General features: G+C 39.4%; 1 protein-coding gene across 1 annotated transcript; it reads right to left on the minus strand.

The window, feature by feature from the left end:
* Positions 1 to 11,669: 11,669 nt before the first annotated feature.
* On the minus strand, positions 11,670 to 12,608 carry LOC131822703 (olfactory receptor 5AN1-like). The gene has a single exon (XM_059158990.1). The coding sequence runs from the start codon at positions 12,606 to 12,608 to the stop codon at positions 11,670 to 11,672; it is 939 nt and encodes a 312-aa protein (XP_059014973.1).
* Positions 12,609 to 18,383: the final 5,775 nt, after the last annotated feature.

Genomic DNA, 18,383 nt, shown 5'->3' on the forward strand with positions numbered 1-18,383 from the left:
GCCCGAAGACACCTCCAGATTTAAAGTGAGGGGGTGGAAAAGAATTTACCATGCTAATGGACATCAGAAGAAAGCAGGAGTGGCAATCCTTATATCAGATCAATTAGATTTTAAGCCAAAGACTATAATAAGAGATGAGGAAGGACACTATATCATACTCAAAGGGTCTGTCCAACAAGAAGATTTAACAATTTTAAATATTTATGCCCCCAATGTGGGAGCAGCCAACTATATAAACCAATTAATAACAAAATCAAAGAAACACATCAACAATAATACAATGATAGTAGGGGACTTTAACACTCCCCTCACTGAAATGGACAGGTCATCCAAGCAAAAGATCAGCAAGGAAATAAAGGCCTTAAATGACACACTGGACCAGATGGACATCACAGATATATTCAGAATATTTCATCCCAAAGCAACAGAATACACATTCTTCTCTAGTGCACATGGAACATTCTCCAGAATAGATCACATCCTCGGTCCTAAATCAGGACTCAACCGGTATCAAAAGATTGGGATCATTCCCTGCATATTTTCAGACCACAATGCTCTAAAGCTAGAACTCAACCACAAAAGGAAGTTTGGAAAGAACCCAAATACATGGAGACTAAACAGTATCCTTCTAAAGAATGAATGGGTCAACCGGGAAATTAAAGAAGAATTGAAAAAAATCATGGAAACAAATGATAATGAAAATACAACGGTTCAAAATCTGTGGGACACAACAAAGGCAGTCCTGAGAGGAAAATATATAGCGGTACAAGCCTTTCTCAAGAAACAAGAAAGGTCTCAGGTACACAGCCTAACCCTACACCTAAAGGAGCTGGAGAAAGAACAAGAAAGAAACCCTAAGCCCAGCAGGAGAAGAGAAATCATAAAGATCAGAGCAGAAATCAATGAAATAGAAACCAAAAAAACAATAGAACAAATCAACGAAACTAGGAGCTGGTTCTTTGAAAGAATTAATAAAATTGATAAACCCCTGGCCCGACTTATCAAAAAGAAAAGAGAAAGGACCCAAATAAATAAAATCATGAATGAAAGAGGAGAGATCACAACTAACACCAAAGAAATACAAACTATTATAAGAACATACTATGAGCAACTCTACGGCAATAAATTTGACAATCTGGAAGAAATGGATGCATTCCTAGAAACATATAAACTACCGCAACTGAACCAGGAAGAAATAGAAAGCCTGAACAGACCCATAACCAGTAAGGAGATTGAAACAGTCATTAAAAATCTCCAAACAAACAAAAGCCCAGGGCCAGACGGCTTCCCGGGGGAATTCTACCAAACATTTAAAGAAGAACTAATTCCTATTCTCCTGAAACTGTTCCAAAAAATAGAAATGGAAGGAAAACTTCCAAACTCATTTTATGAGGCCAGCATCACCTTGATCCCAAAACCAGACAAGGATCCCACCAAAAAAGAGAGCTATAGACCGATATCCTTGATGAACACAGATGCGAAAATACTCAACAAAATACTAGCCAATAGGATCCAACAGTACATTAAAAAGATTATTCACCACGACCAAGTGGGATTTATTCCAGGGCTGCAAGGTTGGTTCAACATCCGCAAATCAGTCAATGTGATACAACACATCAATAAAAGAAAGAACAAGAACCATATGATACTCTCAATAGATGCTGAAAAAGCATTTGACAAAGTACAGCATCCCTTCCTGATCAAAACTCTTCAAAGTGTAGGGATAGAGGGCACATACCTCAATATCATCAAAGCCATCTATGAAAAACCCACCGCAAATATCATTCTCAATGGAGAAAAACTGAAAGCTTTTCCGCTAAGGTCAGGAACACGGCAGGGATGTCCATTATCACCACTGCTATTCAACATCGTACTAGAGGTCCTAGCCTCAGCAATCAGACAACAAAAGTAAATTAAAGGCATCCAAATCGGCAAAGAAGAAGTCAAATTATCACTCTTTGCAGATGATATGATACTATATGTGGAAAACCCAAAAGACTCCACTCCAAAACTGCTAGAACTTATACAGGAATTCAGTAAAGTGTCAGGATATAAAATCAATGCACAGAAATCAGTTGCATTTCTCTACACCAACAGCAAGACAGAAGAAAAAGATATTAAGGAGTCAATCCCATTTACAATTGCATCCAAAACCATAAGATACCTAGGAATAAACCTAACCAAAGAGACACAGAATCTATACTCAGAAAACTATAAAGTACTCATGAAAGAAATTGAGGAAGACACAAAGAAATGGAAAAATGTTCCATGCTCCTGGATTGGAAGAATAAATATTGTGAAAATGTCTATGCTACCTAAAGCAATCTACACCTTTAATGCAATTCCTATCAAAGTACCATCCATCTTTTTCAAAGAAATGGAACAAATAATTCTAAAATTTATATGGAACCAGAAAAGACCTCGAATAGCCAAAGGGATATTGAAAAAGAAAGCCAATGTTGGTGGCATCACAATTCCGGACTTCAAGCTCTATTACAAAGCTGTCATCATCAAGACAGCATGGTACTGGCACAAAAACAGACACATAGATCAATGGAACAGAATAGAGAGCCCAGAAATAGACCCTCAACTCTATGGTCAACTAATCTTCGACAAAGCAGGAAAGAATGTCCAATGGAAAAAAGACAGCCTTTTCAATAAATGGTGCTGGGAAAATTGGACAGCCACATGCAGAAAAATGAAATTGGACCATTTCCTTACACCACACACAAAAATAGACACAAAATGGATGAAGGACCTCAATGTACGAAAGGAATCCATCAAAATCCTTGAGGAGAACACGGGCAGTAACCTCTTCGACCTCTGCCGCAGCAACATCTTCCTAGGAACAACGCCAAAGGCAAGGGAAGCAAGGGCAAAAATGAACTACTGGGATTTCATCAAGATCAAAAGCTTTTGCACAGCAAAGGAAACAGTTAACAAAATCAAAAGACAACTGACAGAATGGGAGAAGATATTTGCAAACGACATATCAGATAAAGGACTAGTGTCCAGAATCTATAAAGAACTTAGCAAACTCAACACCCAAAGAACAAATAATCCAATCAAGAAATGGGCAGAAGACATGAACAGACATTTCTGCAAAGAAGACATCCAGATGGCCAACAGACACATGAAAAAGTGCTCCATATCACTCGGCATCAGGGAAATACAAATCAAAACCACAATGAGATATCACCTCACACCAGTCAGAATGGCTAAAATCAACAAGTCAGGAAATGACAGATGCTGGCGAGGATGCGGAGAAAGGGGAACCCTCCTCCACTGTTGGTGGGAATGCAAGCTGGTGCAGCCACTCTGGAAAACAGCATGGAGGTTCCTCAAAATGTTGAAAATAGAACTGCCCTATGATCCAGCAATTGCACTATTGGGTATTTACCCTAAAGATACAAATGTAGTGATCCAAAGGGACACATGCACCCGAATGTTTATAGCAGCAATGTCCACAATAGCCAAACTATGGAAAGAACCTAGATGTCCATCAACAGATGAATGGATCAAGAAGATGTGGTATATATACACAATGGAATACTATGCAGCCATCAAAAGAAATGAAATCTTGCCATTTGCAACAACATGGATGGAACTAGAGCGTATCATGCTTAGCGAAATAAGTCAAGCAGAGAAAGACAACTATCATATGATCTCCCTGATATGAGGAAGTGGTGATGCAACATGGAGGCTTAAGTGGGTAGAAGAAGAATAAATGAAACAAGATGGGATTGGGAGGGAGACAAACCATAAGTGACTCTTAATCTCACAAAACAAACTGAGGGTTGCCGGGGGGAGGGGGTTTGGGAGAAGGGGGTGGGATTATGGACATTGGGGAGGGTATGTGCTTTGGTGAGTGCTGTGAAGTGTGTAAACCTGGTGATTCACAGACCTGTACCCCTGGGGATAAAAATATATGTTTATAAAAAATAAAAAATTAAAAAAAAAAAAAAAAGAATGCTTGGATCAACCAGGAGATCAAAGAAGAACTAAAACAATTCATGGAAACCAATGAGAATGAAGACACTTCGGTCCAAAACCTATGGGATACAGCAAAGGCGGTCCTAAGGGAAAAATACATAGCCATCCAAGCCTCCCTCAAAAAAATTGAAAAATCCAGAACACAACAGCTGTCTCTACACCTTCAACAACTGGAGAATCAGCAACAAATCAAACCAACTCCACACGTAAGAAGGGAAGTCATCAAGATTAGAGCTGAGACCAATGAGGTAGAAACCAAAGATAAAGTAGAACGTATCAGTGAAACGAGAAGCTGGTTTTTTGAAAGAATCAATAAGATCGATAAACCATTGGCCACACTAATTCAAAAGAAAAGAGAGAAAGCCCAAATTCATAAAATTATGAATGAAAAGGGAGAGATCACAACTAACACCAAGGAAGTAGAAACAATCAGCAGAAGTTAATATCAACAGTTATATGCCAATAAGCTTAGCAACCTAGATGAAATGGATGCATACCTGGAAAAGTATAAACTACCAAAACAGAACCAGGAAGAAATGGACAACCTGAATAGACCGATATCTAATAACAAGATTGAAGCAGTGATCAAAAATCACCCAAAAATCAAGAGCCCAGGACCTGATGGATTCCCTGGGGAATTCTACCAAACCTTCAAAGAAGAAATAACACCTATTCTCCTGAAGCTGTTTCAAAATATTGAAGCAGAGGGAAAACTTCCAGACTCTTTCTATGAAGCCAGCATTACCCTGATCCCCAAACCAGGCAAAGACCCTACCAAAAAGGAGAAATTTAGACCAATATCACTATGAATATGGATGCTAAGATTCTCAACAAGATCCTAGCAAACAGGATCCAACAGCACATTAAAAAGATTATCCACCATGATCAGGTAGGATTCATCCCTGGGCTACAAGAATGGTTCAACATTCGCAAATCAATCAATGTGATACAACAAATTAATATGAGAAGAGAAAAGAACCACATGGTCCTCTCAATTGATGCAGAAAAAGCATTTGACAAAATCCAGCATCTGTTCCTGATTAAAACGCTTCAAAGTATAGGGATAGAGGGAACATTCCTGAACCTCATCAAATCTATCTATGAAAGACCCACAGCAAATATAATCCTCAATGGGAAAAAACTTGCAGCCTTCCCGTTGAGATCAGGAACAAGATAAGGATGCCCACTTTCACCACTCTTGTTCAACATAATAAAAGTAGTCCTAGCAACAGCAATCAGACAACAAAGAGAAATAAAAGGTATCCAAATTGGTAATGAAGAAGTCAAACTCTCTCTCTTCGCAGATGACATGATTCTTTAAATGGAAAACCCAAGAGATTCCACCCCCAAACTACTAGAACTCAAACAGCAATTCAGCAACGTGGCAGGATACAAAGTCAATGTGCAGAAATCAGTGGCTTTCTTATACACTAACAATGAAAATACAGAAAGGCAAATTAGAGAATCGATTCCATTTACTATAGCACCAAGAACCATAAGATACCTGGGAATAAACCAAACCAGAGGTAAAGGATCTGTACTCGAGGAACTATAGAACACTCATGAAAGAAATTGAAGAAGACACGAAAAGATGGAAAACCATTCCATGCTCTTGGATCAGAAGAATAAACATGGTTAAAATGTCTACACTGCCTAGAGCAATATATACTTTTAATGCCATTCCGATCAAAATTCCACAGGTATTCGTCAAAGAGCTGGAGCAAATAATCCAAAAATTTGTATGGAATCAAAAGAGACCCCGAATTGCTAAGGAAATGTTGAAAAACAAAAGCAAAACTGGGGGCATCACGTTACCTGATTTCAAGCTTTATTACAAAGCTGTGATCACCAAGACAGCATGGTACTGGCATAAAAACAGACACATAGACCAGTGGAACAGAGTAGAGAGCCCAGATATGGACCCTCAACTCTATGGCTAATTAATCTTCGACAAAACAGGAAAAAATATACAGTGGAAAAAAGACAATCTCTTCAATAAATGGTGCTGGGAACACTGGACAGCTATATGTAGAAGAATGAAACTCGACCGTTCTCTTACATCGTACACAAAGATTAACTCAAAATGGATAAAAGACCTCAATGTGAGACAGGAATCCATCAGAATCCTAGAGAAGAACATAGGCAGTAATCTCTTCGATATCAGCCACAGCAACTTCTTTCAAGATATGTCTCCAAAGGCAAAGGAAACAAAAGTGAAAATAAACTTTTGGGACTTCATCAAAATCAAAAGCTTCTGCACAGCAAAGGAAACAGTCAAAAAACAAAGAGGGAACCCACGGAATGGGAGAAGATTTTTGCAAATGACAGTACAGACAGAAGGTTGATATCCAAGATCTATAAAGAACTCCTCAAATTCAACACACACAAAACAGACAATTATATCAAAAACTGGGCAGAAGATATGAACAGACACTTCTCCAATCAAGACATACAAATGGCTATCAGACACATGAAAAAATGTCTATCATCATTAGCCCTCAGGGAGATTCAAATTAAAACCACATTGAGATATCACCTTACACCAGTTAGAATGGCCAAAATTAACAAAACAGGAAACAACATGTGTTGGGGAGGATGTGGAGAAAGGGAAACCCTCTTACACTGTTGGTGGGAATGCAAGTTGGTGCAGCCTCTTTGGAGAACAGTGTGGACATTCCTCAAGAAATTAAAAATAGAGCTTCCCTATGACCCTGCCATTGCACTCCTGGGTATTTACTCCAAGGATACAGATGTCATGAAAATAAGAGCCATATGTACCCCAATGTTTATAGCAGCAATGGCCACAGTCGCCAAACTATGGAAAGAACCAAGATGCCCTTCAACGGACAAATGGATAAGGAAGATGTGGTCCATATACACTATGGAGTATTATGCCTCCATCAGAAAGGATGAATACCCAATTTTTGTACCCAGGTGGATGGGACTGGAAGAGATTATGCTGAGTAAAATAAGTCAAGCAGAGGGAGTCAATTATCATATGGTTTCACTTATTTGTGGAGCATAACAAATAACAAGGAGGACATAGGGAGATGGAGAGAAGGGAGATGAGGGAAATTGGAAGGGGAGATGAACCATGAGAAACTACAGACTCTGAAAAATAATCTGCGTGCTTTTAAGGGGTGTGGGGTAGGAGGTTGGAGGAACCAGGTGGTGGGTTATGAGGGAACGTATGGCATGGGGCACTGGGTGTGGTGCATAAACAATGAATTCTCTTACACTGAAAAGAAATTAATAAAACAAAATTTTAAGAAAGGTATTGTTAAGATAAACTCATTTTAAAAAGTTAAAAGGGGAAAGAGTAAGAGTTTAAAAAAATAGAATAAGAAAAAAATAAAATTAAAAAAATTAACTTTACAAGATTAAAGAATCGTGGGGAGAAAAGCATGAATTCCATGCTTTGTTTTCCCCTCCTCTGGATTTCCGCTGTTCTCCTTGATCAGTGAGCTTGGTCTTTTCTGGATTTCTTGCTGATCTGGGGGAGGGGCCTGTTATAGTGATTCTCAGGTGTCTTCATCTGAGGTGGAATTACTCTGCCCTTGCCAGGGACCTGATAAGTAATCTGCTCAGGTTCGCTCTCAGGAGCTTTTGTTCCCTGAATGCTTTCTGTAGAGCTCTAGAAGACTGGAATGAAAGGGCAGCTTCCCAATATCCGGCTGGAGGAGCTGAGAGCTTGGGGCCCCATCATCAGTGTGCCCTGAGAGAAAAGCGCTCAATCACTCCCATCTCCCTTATATCCAGCCACGCTCCGAGCTCATCCACCCTATGACCCAGCATCTCTTTCTCCGGCACACAGCCCCACCTGGAGTCCCCAAACCCAGCAGATACCTGTCGCTCTTCCAGGGGGGTCTCCCCAGATCTGCACTTTGGGGACCCTGCTCAAAGAGCAATGGCCTGACTGTGCCATGGATTACAGTTTAAGGTAACCCCAAGTTGAGAGCTCATTCCTCAACTCCGGCTCTGTCGTTGGCTTCCCCGCTCTAATACCTGTGAGCTCTGTGACACTCAGACACCCCTGATCCTTCTGTGACCCCATGGTACCTAAGAACACGCTGTCCCCATGTGTGTTCCACACCTGCTTACCGTCCTGAGTGATGTCCCTCAGTGGAGCAGACTTTTAAAAGTTCTGACTTTGTGCTCCATTGCTCCACCACTTGTGGGGAGCCATCCCCTGCCCCCATGGTCTATCTTCCCATTGCTATGGATTCACTTCTCCACATGTCCTACCTTTCAGAAAGTGGTCAATTTTCTCTTTCTAAAATTGCTGCTCTTCTTCTCTTCGATCTTCTTTTGGATTTGTAGGTGTTCGGAATGGTTTGATAAATTATCTAGCTGATCTCCTGCTACCTGATGCCATCTCAGCCTGTTACTCCTTCACCATCTTGACCTTCCCAGCCAAAGCAATCTTAAGAACAAAAGTGAAGGCATCACACTCCTGATTTCAAAGTATACTATAAACCTATACTAAACAAAAGAGCATGGGTCTGACATAAAAAGGCACATAGACCAAAAGAACACAATAGTGTCCAGAAATAAACTCCCACCTATACGTCAACTAATATTTAACAAGGGAACCACCAATACTCATTGGGGAAAGAATACTGTCTTTAAGAAATGGCTTTGGAAAAACTGGATAGCCATAGGCACAATAATGAAGTTGGATCACTGTCTTTCAGCACTCACAAAAATTAAGCCTGGATGGATTAAAGACAAGAACATAGACCTGAAACCATAAAACTCCTAGAAGATAAGATAGGGAAGAAGCTCCTTGACTTTGGTCTTGTAAATGTTATTTTTTATCTCACACCAAAAGCACAAGCAACAAAAGCAAAAAGCAACATGTGGAACTATATCAAACTTAAAAGCTTTCACACAGCAAAAGAAAAAATCAACAATATCAGGCAACTGACAGAATGGGAGGAAATACCTGAAAACAATAGCTTGAAAAATATTTGTCAACCATGTATCACATAAAGGGTTAATATCTAATATATATAAAGACCTCCTACAACTCAAAAGCAAAACAATCTGATTAAAAAATAGGTAGAGGAGGGCGCCTGGGTGGCTCAGTGGGTTAAGCCGCTGCCTTCGGCTCAGGTCATGATCTCAGAGTCCTGGGATCAAGTCCCACATCGGGCTCCCTGCTCAGCAGAGAGCCTGCTTCCCTCTCTCTCTCTCTGCCTGCCTCTCCATCTACTTGTGATTTCTCTCTGTCAAATAAATAAATAAAATATTTTAAAAAATAGGTAGAGGAAATTAATAGATATTTTCCCTAGAAGACACCCAAATGGCCAACAGGGACATGAAAAGGTACCTACACCACTAATCATCAGGGAAATGCAAATCAAAAGCACAATGAGATATCAACTCACACCTGTTAGAATAGCCATCATCAAGAAAAAGATAACAAGTCGTGGTGAGGATGTGGAATAAAGAAAATACTTTCTCTTACTATATCTAAAAAAGAAAGAGAATATTTCTACACTTTTAGTGGAAATGTAAAATGGTTCATTATAAAAATACTATGGATGTTCCTCAAAAAATTTGAAAACTACCATATGATCCACCAACCCCACTTCTGGATATACATTCAACAGAAACAAAAACAGATACCAAAAAGATAATCTGCACTCCCATGTTTATTGCAGCATTATTCATAATAGACAAGATATGGGAATGATAAAGAAGACATGGTGTTTACACACAATACAGTAGACTATTATTCAACTAGGACAGTGAAGGAAATCCTCACATTTGAGGCATCATGGATGCATACTGAGGGCATTATACCAAGTGAGATGAGCCAGACAGAGAAAGACAAATACTGTAGGAGATCACTAATATACAGAATCAAAAAGCCAAACTCCTAGTAACAGAGAGTATAATGGTGGTCAGCAGGGCCTGGAGTTCAAGGGAACTGGAGAGGGTTTTTTGACAAGGTACAACTTTGCAACTAAAAGATGAAGAAATCTGACAATCTAATGCATAGCTTAATGACCATAACCAATAACACTGTGTTACATTCCTCACAGAGGTTCTTCTCCTACTGAAGCCCTCATGGTTCCTTAGAAAGACATCTCATACATTATTAAACATTTTGAAAGAACAATGTTTCAAAGAACATACCTGTGCCTGCATGGGGAGGAGGGGGAGGAGGGCACACATCCTTTATTCATACTGCACTACTTCTTTGGCATGGATGGGCCTTCACATTCTCTCCCAGACATTCAATGATTCTCATTCTCTCAATCCTATCCATCTACAGACTTGTGAAAAATTTGGCAAAGCTTTTAATACCTCTTCAGTTATAGCCCTTAATTAAATGAAATAATTACTTGACTTATTAGAATAGAGACCCTACCCCAAAAGACACGTTTAGAACCCAATGAATCTCTAAGGGTAATATGTAATTGTAATAACATCTGCTTTATATCATTTGGTTCAAGTCTGAGCCTCCTGTATATCAGTGGTGAGTGTTCGTACACTTATTGTTCCACTTTTCAAACAGATCACAAAGACCAAAAGTATTGTGTTCTGCTTTAGATAGAGAAAACTGGCCAAAGTTAAAAACTCTGCCTATCACACTATCTATACCCACTCAGGTTCTTGAGGCTTCCTAGTAAATATCAGCATTAGAGTAAGTCTAACCATCTACTCCATAAATTAGATCACCCCCAAACAAAATCATAAATCTCTAAGACATAAAATGTTGAACACAGACAATAAAAAAGTATACCAACTCTCCATATTTCTTCTTAGTCTACAATATTTAATATTCAGTAACTCTTTTTTTATTATTATTATTTTCATTTATTTCTTGAGAGACAAAGAAAGCACAGAGGGAGAATGAGAGGGAGACCAAATCCCTACTGAGTGGAGAGCCCAATGTGGAGCTTGATCCCAGAGCTGAGATCATGACCTGAGGCAGAAGCTTAACCACCTGAGCCACCCAGGCACCCCTCAGTAACTATTACTACAATGAGCTTTCACACAGGTTTCCTCACACCAAACATGAAAGATGCTTGAAATATTAGAAATTGTTTCATAGTCTGAAACACTGGCTATTTCAGACAGGGTAAATTTTGCTGACTTAATGAGAGAGAGAGGTTTGAATTCCACAATGTCAGAAAAAGCTATTGGCTGTGATATGGATGTTGAACATCATCTTCCATCAGAACTCCCCACTGAACACTAGAAGGAAGAAACAAAGTTATTAGACTCATGAAGTAAATGGTACTGAAGGACACAGCCTTCAATCCATTCCTCTTTATGATTCCAATCACCTCCTGTTTCCTTATTACAGCTGGTAAAGACTGGGAAGTAGGCAGAAAACCCTGATGCGGGGCTCAATCCCAACACCCTGGGATTATAACCTGAGCAGAAGGCAGATGCTTAACTGACTGAGACACCCAGGTAACCCACTTGCAGAATATTAATAAATGATAAGCCTACTCCTCATACAGGTTGAAAGTAAGAACCTCCAGAACTTAAAGGTATTGTGCTTGTGAGGAATCAAGTCAGCTGTGAGTCCATTTGGCATATTATCTGTGTCAAATTAAACTGTCTTTATCCAAAGGCAGTACGAACTTTGTTAGAGTACATTCCTGTGCATATTACTGGGGATTAAGTTTTCTGAGAGGACAAATCTGAGCAGGGCCTCAGCAGGACCATCTCTTCTTTTGGAACCTCTTCAAGGCATCTTTGATTTCCTTGTTTCTCAGACTGTAAATCAAGGGGTTCAACATCGGAATAACCACAGTGTAGAATACTGATGCAAATCTGTCAAAACTGGAGGAACCACCAGAGCTGGAACTCAAATAGACAGAGATACTTGAAGTATAGAAGAGGGAAACTGCAGTCAAATGAGAAGCACAGGTGTTGAAAGCTTTGGACCTGCCTTTAGCTGAAGTGATCTTCATGATGGTCATAACAATATAGCCATAGGATATCATGATAATGAGGGCATTTATTATCCCAAAGAACATTGATAATATAGCAATCAACAGTTGCACAAAGAAAGTGTCAGTGCAAGACAGGATTATTAGTTGGGGCATGTCACAGAAGAAGTGCTTGATGACATTAGGCCCACAAAAGTGGAGCTGAAATATGGTACACAACTGGGATATAGAAGCAGAGAGTCCAGCCAAATAGGATCCCAGCACCATCCAAATACAGAGGGTGGGTGACATGATGGATGAATAGAGAAGTGGATTGCAAATGGCACTATATCGGTCATAAGCCATGGCTGTCATGAGACAAGACTCACTCAGTCCCATGGTTGAAAAGACAAAGTACTGAACAGCACAACCCACAAAGGTGATGGTCTGCTGCTCTTGGAAAAAGTTGGAGAGCATCTTGGGAGCTATAGAGGTCACATAGCAGATATCTATGAAGGACAGATTACTGAGGAAGAAGTACATGGGTGTGTGGAGATGAGAGTCCATCCTTATTAAGATGATGAGGCACAGGTTCCAAGTCAGAGTCAAAATGTAGATCAGCAGGAATACAACAAAGAGCACTGTTAGGATTCTGGGAAAATCAGAGAATCCCAAAAGGATGAAATAGGTGATCTGTGTAATATTTCCTCTCCCAATCATTGGCTTGCTGCTTCTAAAATCAGAAAAGAGAGAAGAGAATGCACAGCTGACTCAGGTGAGATGACAATATCACAATTCCCATATGTGCTGTTTTTTCCCTCCATGGAGTGCTGGGAAAGAATCAGTGTCTAGGTGTCCTGATGAAAAGACCCAGCTCTTCATCTCAAATTATTATGAAGAGTGATTTTAAAAATGCTTCAAAATAATGATGTATTATATGTTGCCTAATAGAATTGAAATTAAAAATTTAAAAAGTGCTTTAGGTTCTCAATTATTTCATAAAGTCTCATGAAATTTAAAGAGATATGTTTGAATTTGAGAACTAAAATAATATAAATGAAGTGATTATTACAGAGATCATTCATTAAAAGATTATTAAAACCTCTGATAATTCATTATATAACTACTGCTTTACAAGACCATAAGTAGAATCACTCTAGATTAAAACTGAGATAGTCTTCAGGCCCACATGGCCATCTAGATAATGTTTTGAAACTTCCTCTTTTATCCTTAAGAAAAGTTATTTATCCTCTTTGTAATAATTTCACAAACTTTTATATGAATGCAGTTAATGTGTCATCTTCTAACTGACCTGCGAAAGTATACCATAACTTATGACTCTGATAGTATTTTCTTGAGGCACAGTATATGTGCCCTATAAATTTATGGAACTAGTCTTCTTAGGGAAGTCTTTGTACTAAATATACCAAAGGGAAGGCAGTACAGCCCACTATTGACTCTAATATTTTTTCAATTTGGGGGTACTTTAATACTGAAGAAACAGCATGAGAACATTAAAGGTTCAGACTTTGGAGTTTTGTCTGATACACCCTTGCTTTATTAGCTTCTCCCAGTAGCTTAAAGACTGATTTACTCAAAATGAAGTAATAACATTAAGAGCCCCTGAACTATAAGATTACTAGGACAGTTAGAAGAAAATTCATGGAGATGCCTAGCACACAATCCTTTTTTTATTATTATTTTATTTTTTTTCAGCGTAATAGTATTCATTATTTTTGCACCACACCCAGTGCTCCATGCAATCCGTGCCCTTTCCAACACCCACAACCTGGTTCCCCCAAACTCCCAACCCCCGCCCCTACAAAACCCTCAGATTGTTTTTCAGAGTCCATAGTCTCTCATGGTTCATCTCCCCTTCCAATTTCCCTCAACCCCCTTCTCCTCTCCATCTCCCCTTGTCCTCCATGCTATTTGTTATGCTCCCCAAATAAGTGAAACCATATGATAATTGACTCTCTCTGCTTGACTTATTTCATTCAGCATAATCTCTTCCAGTCCCATGCATGTTGATACAAAAGTTGGGTATTCATCCTTTGTGATGGAGGCATAATACTCCATAGTGTATATGGACCACATCTTCCATATCCATTCATCCATTGAAGGGCACAGTTCCACAGTTTGGCGACCATGGCCATTGCTGCTCTAAACATTGGGGTACAGGTGGCCCTTCTTTTCACTACATCTGTATCTTTGGGGTAAATACCCAGGAGTGCAATGGCAGGGTCATAGGTAAGCTCTATTTTTAATTTCTTGAGGAATCTCCACACTGTTCTCCAAAGAGGCTGCACCAACTTGCATTCCCACCAACAGTGTAAGAGGGTTCCCCTTTCTCCACATCCTCTCCAACGCATGTTGTTTCCTATCTTGCTAATTTTGGCCATTCTAACTGGTGTAAGGTGATATCTCAATGTGGTTTTAATTTGAATCTCCCTGATGGCTAGTGATGATGAACATTTTCATGTGTCTGATAGCCATTTGTATGTCTTCATTAACCTAACCAAAGAGGTAAAGGAACTGTACTCAAGGAACTACAGAACATTCATGAAAGAAATTGAAGACACAAAAAGATGGAAGAACATTCCATGCTCTTGGATTGGAAGAATAAACATTGTGAAAATGTCTATACTGCCTAGAGCAATCTATACTTTTAATGCCATTCTGATTAAAATTCCACTGGTATTTTTCAAAGAGCTGGATCAAATAATCCTAAAATTTCTATAGAATCAGAAGAGACACCTAATCGCTAAGGAAATGTTGAAAAACAACATTGGGAGCATCATGTTACCTGATTTCAAGCTTTACTACAAAGCTGTGCTCACCAAGACAGCATGGTACTGGCATAAAAACAGACACATAGACTAGTGGAACAGAGTAGAGAGCCCAGATATGGACCGTCAACTCTATGGTCAATTAATCTTCGACAAAACAGGAAAAAATACACAATGGAAAAAAGACAGTCTCTTCAATAAATGGTGCTGGGAAAACTGGACAGCTATATGTAGAAGAATGAAACCATTCTCTTACACCATACACAAAGATAAACCTGAAATGGTTAAAAGATCTCAATGTGAGACAGGAATCCATCAGAATCCTAGAGGAGAATATAGGCAGTAACCTCTTCAATATCAGCCACAGTAACTTCTTTCAAGATATGTCTCCAAAGGCAAAGGAAACAAAAGCTAAGATGAACTTTTGGGACTTTATCAAGACCAACAGCTTCTGCACAGCAAAGGAAACAGTCAAGAAAACAAAGAGGCAACCCACGGAATGGGAAAAGATATTTGCAAATGACAGTACAGACAAAAGGTTGATATCCTGGATCTATAAAGAACTCCAGAAACTCAACACACACAAAACAATCATATAAAAAAATGGGCAGAAGATATGACCAGCACACAATTCTGTACACAGTAATTGTTCAATAGGTGTTGGCTATTGTTATCATGAATTGCTTACAGATGACCATGAGTGACAGCTGTACCCATGGTTAGGAACAGAAACAGTGCTATAGTTGTATGGGTTAATCTGAGGAATTTCCTGAGACATCATTGACATTGTAGACAGTGAGGAATCATTATCTCTAGGCAGATGTAGATTCAGACCTCATGTAGATGCAAATCAAACCACCCAAGGCCACGAAGACACAAAGCACATAAACAATTTTCTATTTAGTTTGCTTAAGCTTGAGTACACTTGGTGTTAACTGACAACCAGCATCAGACTATGATGCACCTGATGCAGAGGAAAAGTAAATAGTTTTAATTACCAAGTACCACACAGCTATATGTCATACGTTTTAATGTTACAGTCATCATGTTAGAGCTCATTAACAGATTCATAGTAGATTGCAACTATGACCTATGCTCCATAACTGCCTGTCCTTCCTTCAGATGAAAGAGTAAATCAATGGGAACAGCTAAGAAATATTTGACAAAAATCAGTAATTAAAAAGACATGAACTCTCGAATTTTAAAAAGTATTATGAACCAAGAGAGGCTGCGGACTCTGAGAAACACACTGAGTGTTTTAGAGGGGAAGAGGGTTGAGGGGTGAGTAAATCTAGTGGTGGGTATTAAGGAGGGCATGAACTGCATGGAGCACTGGGTGTTGTACATAAATAATGAATTTGGAACACTGCATCAAAAACGAATGATATAATTTATGGTGACTAACATAACACAATAAGAAAAGGAAAGAGAATTACATGTGCATTCACATAATAAAAAACCTTAAAAGTAAAAGAATTTTAAAAAGAAAGAAATTAAAAAGTAGTATAAACACTGATCATTTACTTTTCTTTTTTTTCTTTTTTTTTTAATTTCTTTTTAGCAAAACAGTATTCATTGTTTTTTGCACCACACCCAGTGCTCCATGCAATCCATGCCTTCTCTAGTACCCACCACCTGGTTCCCCCAACCTCCCACCAACCGCCTCTTCAAAACCCTCAGATTGTTTTTCAGAATCCATAGTCTCTCATGGTTTACCTCCCCTTCCAGTTTCTCTCAACTCTTTTCTCCTCTCCATACTCTTCTTTTTTTTAATTTAATTTTATTTTTTTCAGTGTTCCAGGATTCATTGTTGATAATTCACTATTCTTACAAAAACAGTCATGTGTAAAAAGACCTTATAGACATTTTAGAAAAATTTAAAGATCAGTAAGAATTTAAATATAATAAAATCAGCATTTTAAGTTGATAAAGGATAAATTCTTCATATGCATTTATATAATCTTGGTATGTGGAAAAATATCTGAAATCTAACACCAAAAACAGAAACTATAAGAGAAAAATATAACAATTTAAAACTTGGTTATATAACAAAAATCCACCTAAGTAAAATACTTTTGAAATACAATTGATAAGGGGAGGAGTCAAGATGGCGGAGAAGTAGCAAGCTGAGACTGCTTCAGCTAGCCGGAGATCAGCTAGATAGCTTATCTAAAGATTGCAAACACCTGAAAATCCATCGGCAGATCGAAGAGAAGAAGAACAGCAATTCTGGAAACAGAAAAACAACCACTTTCTGAAAGGTAGGACCGGCGGAGAAGTGAATCCAAAGCGACGGGAAGATAGACCCCGGGGGGAGGGGCCGGCTCCCGGCAAGCGGCGGAGCAACCGCGCACAAAATCAGGACTTTTAAAAGTCTGTTCCGCGGAGGGACATCGCTCCAGAGGCTAAACCGGGGCGAAGCCCACGCGGGGTCAGCGTGGCCTCAGGTCCCGCAGGGTCACAGAAGGATCGGGGGTGTCTGAGTGTCGCAGAGCTTGCGGGTATTGGAACGGGAAAGCCGGCTACAGAGGCAGAGCCGACAGTAAGCTCGCAGCTCCGTGTTACCTTGAACCGGTTGCAGGCTCGGTGAGCTCGGAGCGGGGCCGGAGGTCAGGCAGACGGGAGTAACTGGGCGCTGTTCTCTGAGGGTGCACTGAGGAGTGCGGCCCTGGGCTCTCGGCTCCTCCGGGCCAGAGACCAGGAGGCTGCCATTTGTATTCCCGTCCTCTGGAACTCTACGGAAAGCGCTCAGGGAACAAAAGCTCCTGAAAGCAAACCCGAGCGGATTACTCACCCCGGCCCCGGGTAAGGGCGGTGTAATTCCGCCTGGGGCAAAGACACTTGAGAATCACTACAACAGGCCCCTCCCCCAGAAGATCAACAAGAAATCCAGCCGAGACCAAGTTCACCTACCAAGAAGTGCGGTTTCAATACCAAGGAGAGCAGCAGAATTCCAGAGGAGGAGAAAGCCAAGCACGGAACTCATGGCTTTTTTCCTGTGATTTTTTTTAGTCTTGCAGTTAATTTAATTTTTTCTTTTTCATTTTTTTTTTTTTTCTCGCCTTCGGGTAAAATTTTTTTTTTTTTTAAACTGTTACCTTTTTCTTTTTTAACGATTTTTTACTAGTTTATCTAATATATATATATATATTTTTACATTTTTCTTAGGTGTTTTCTTTTTTAAAAAAAATTCTTTTCTCTTTTTTTTTTTTTTTCTTTTTTCTTTCTTCCTTTTTGAACCTCTTTTTATCCCCTTTCTCCCCACTCACGATTTTGGATCTCTTCTAATTTGGCTAAAGCATATTTTCCTGGGGTTGTTGCCACCCTTTTAGTATTTTACTTGCCCCTTCATTTACTCTTATCTGGACAAAATGACAAGACGTAAAAATTCACCACAAAAAAAAGAACAAGAGGCAGTACCGAAGGCTAGGGACCTAATCAATACAGACATCGGTAATATGTCAGATCTAGAGTTCAGAATGACAATTCTCAAGGTTCTAGCCGGGCTCGAAAAAGGCATGGAAGATATTAGAGAAACCCTCTCGAGAGATATAAAAGCCCTTTCTGGAGAAATAAAAGAACTAAAATCTAACCAAGTTGAAATCAAAAAAGCTATTAATGAGGTGCAATCAAAAATGGAGGCTCTCACTGCTAGGATAAATGAGGCAGAAGAAAGAATTAGTGATATAGAAGACCAAATGACAGA

The sequence above is a fragment of the Mustela lutreola genome, chromosome 1 (assembly GCF_030435805.1).
Source record: "Mustela lutreola isolate mMusLut2 chromosome 1, mMusLut2.pri, whole genome shotgun sequence".
Taxonomy (NCBI): domain Eukaryota; kingdom Metazoa; phylum Chordata; class Mammalia; order Carnivora; family Mustelidae; genus Mustela; species Mustela lutreola.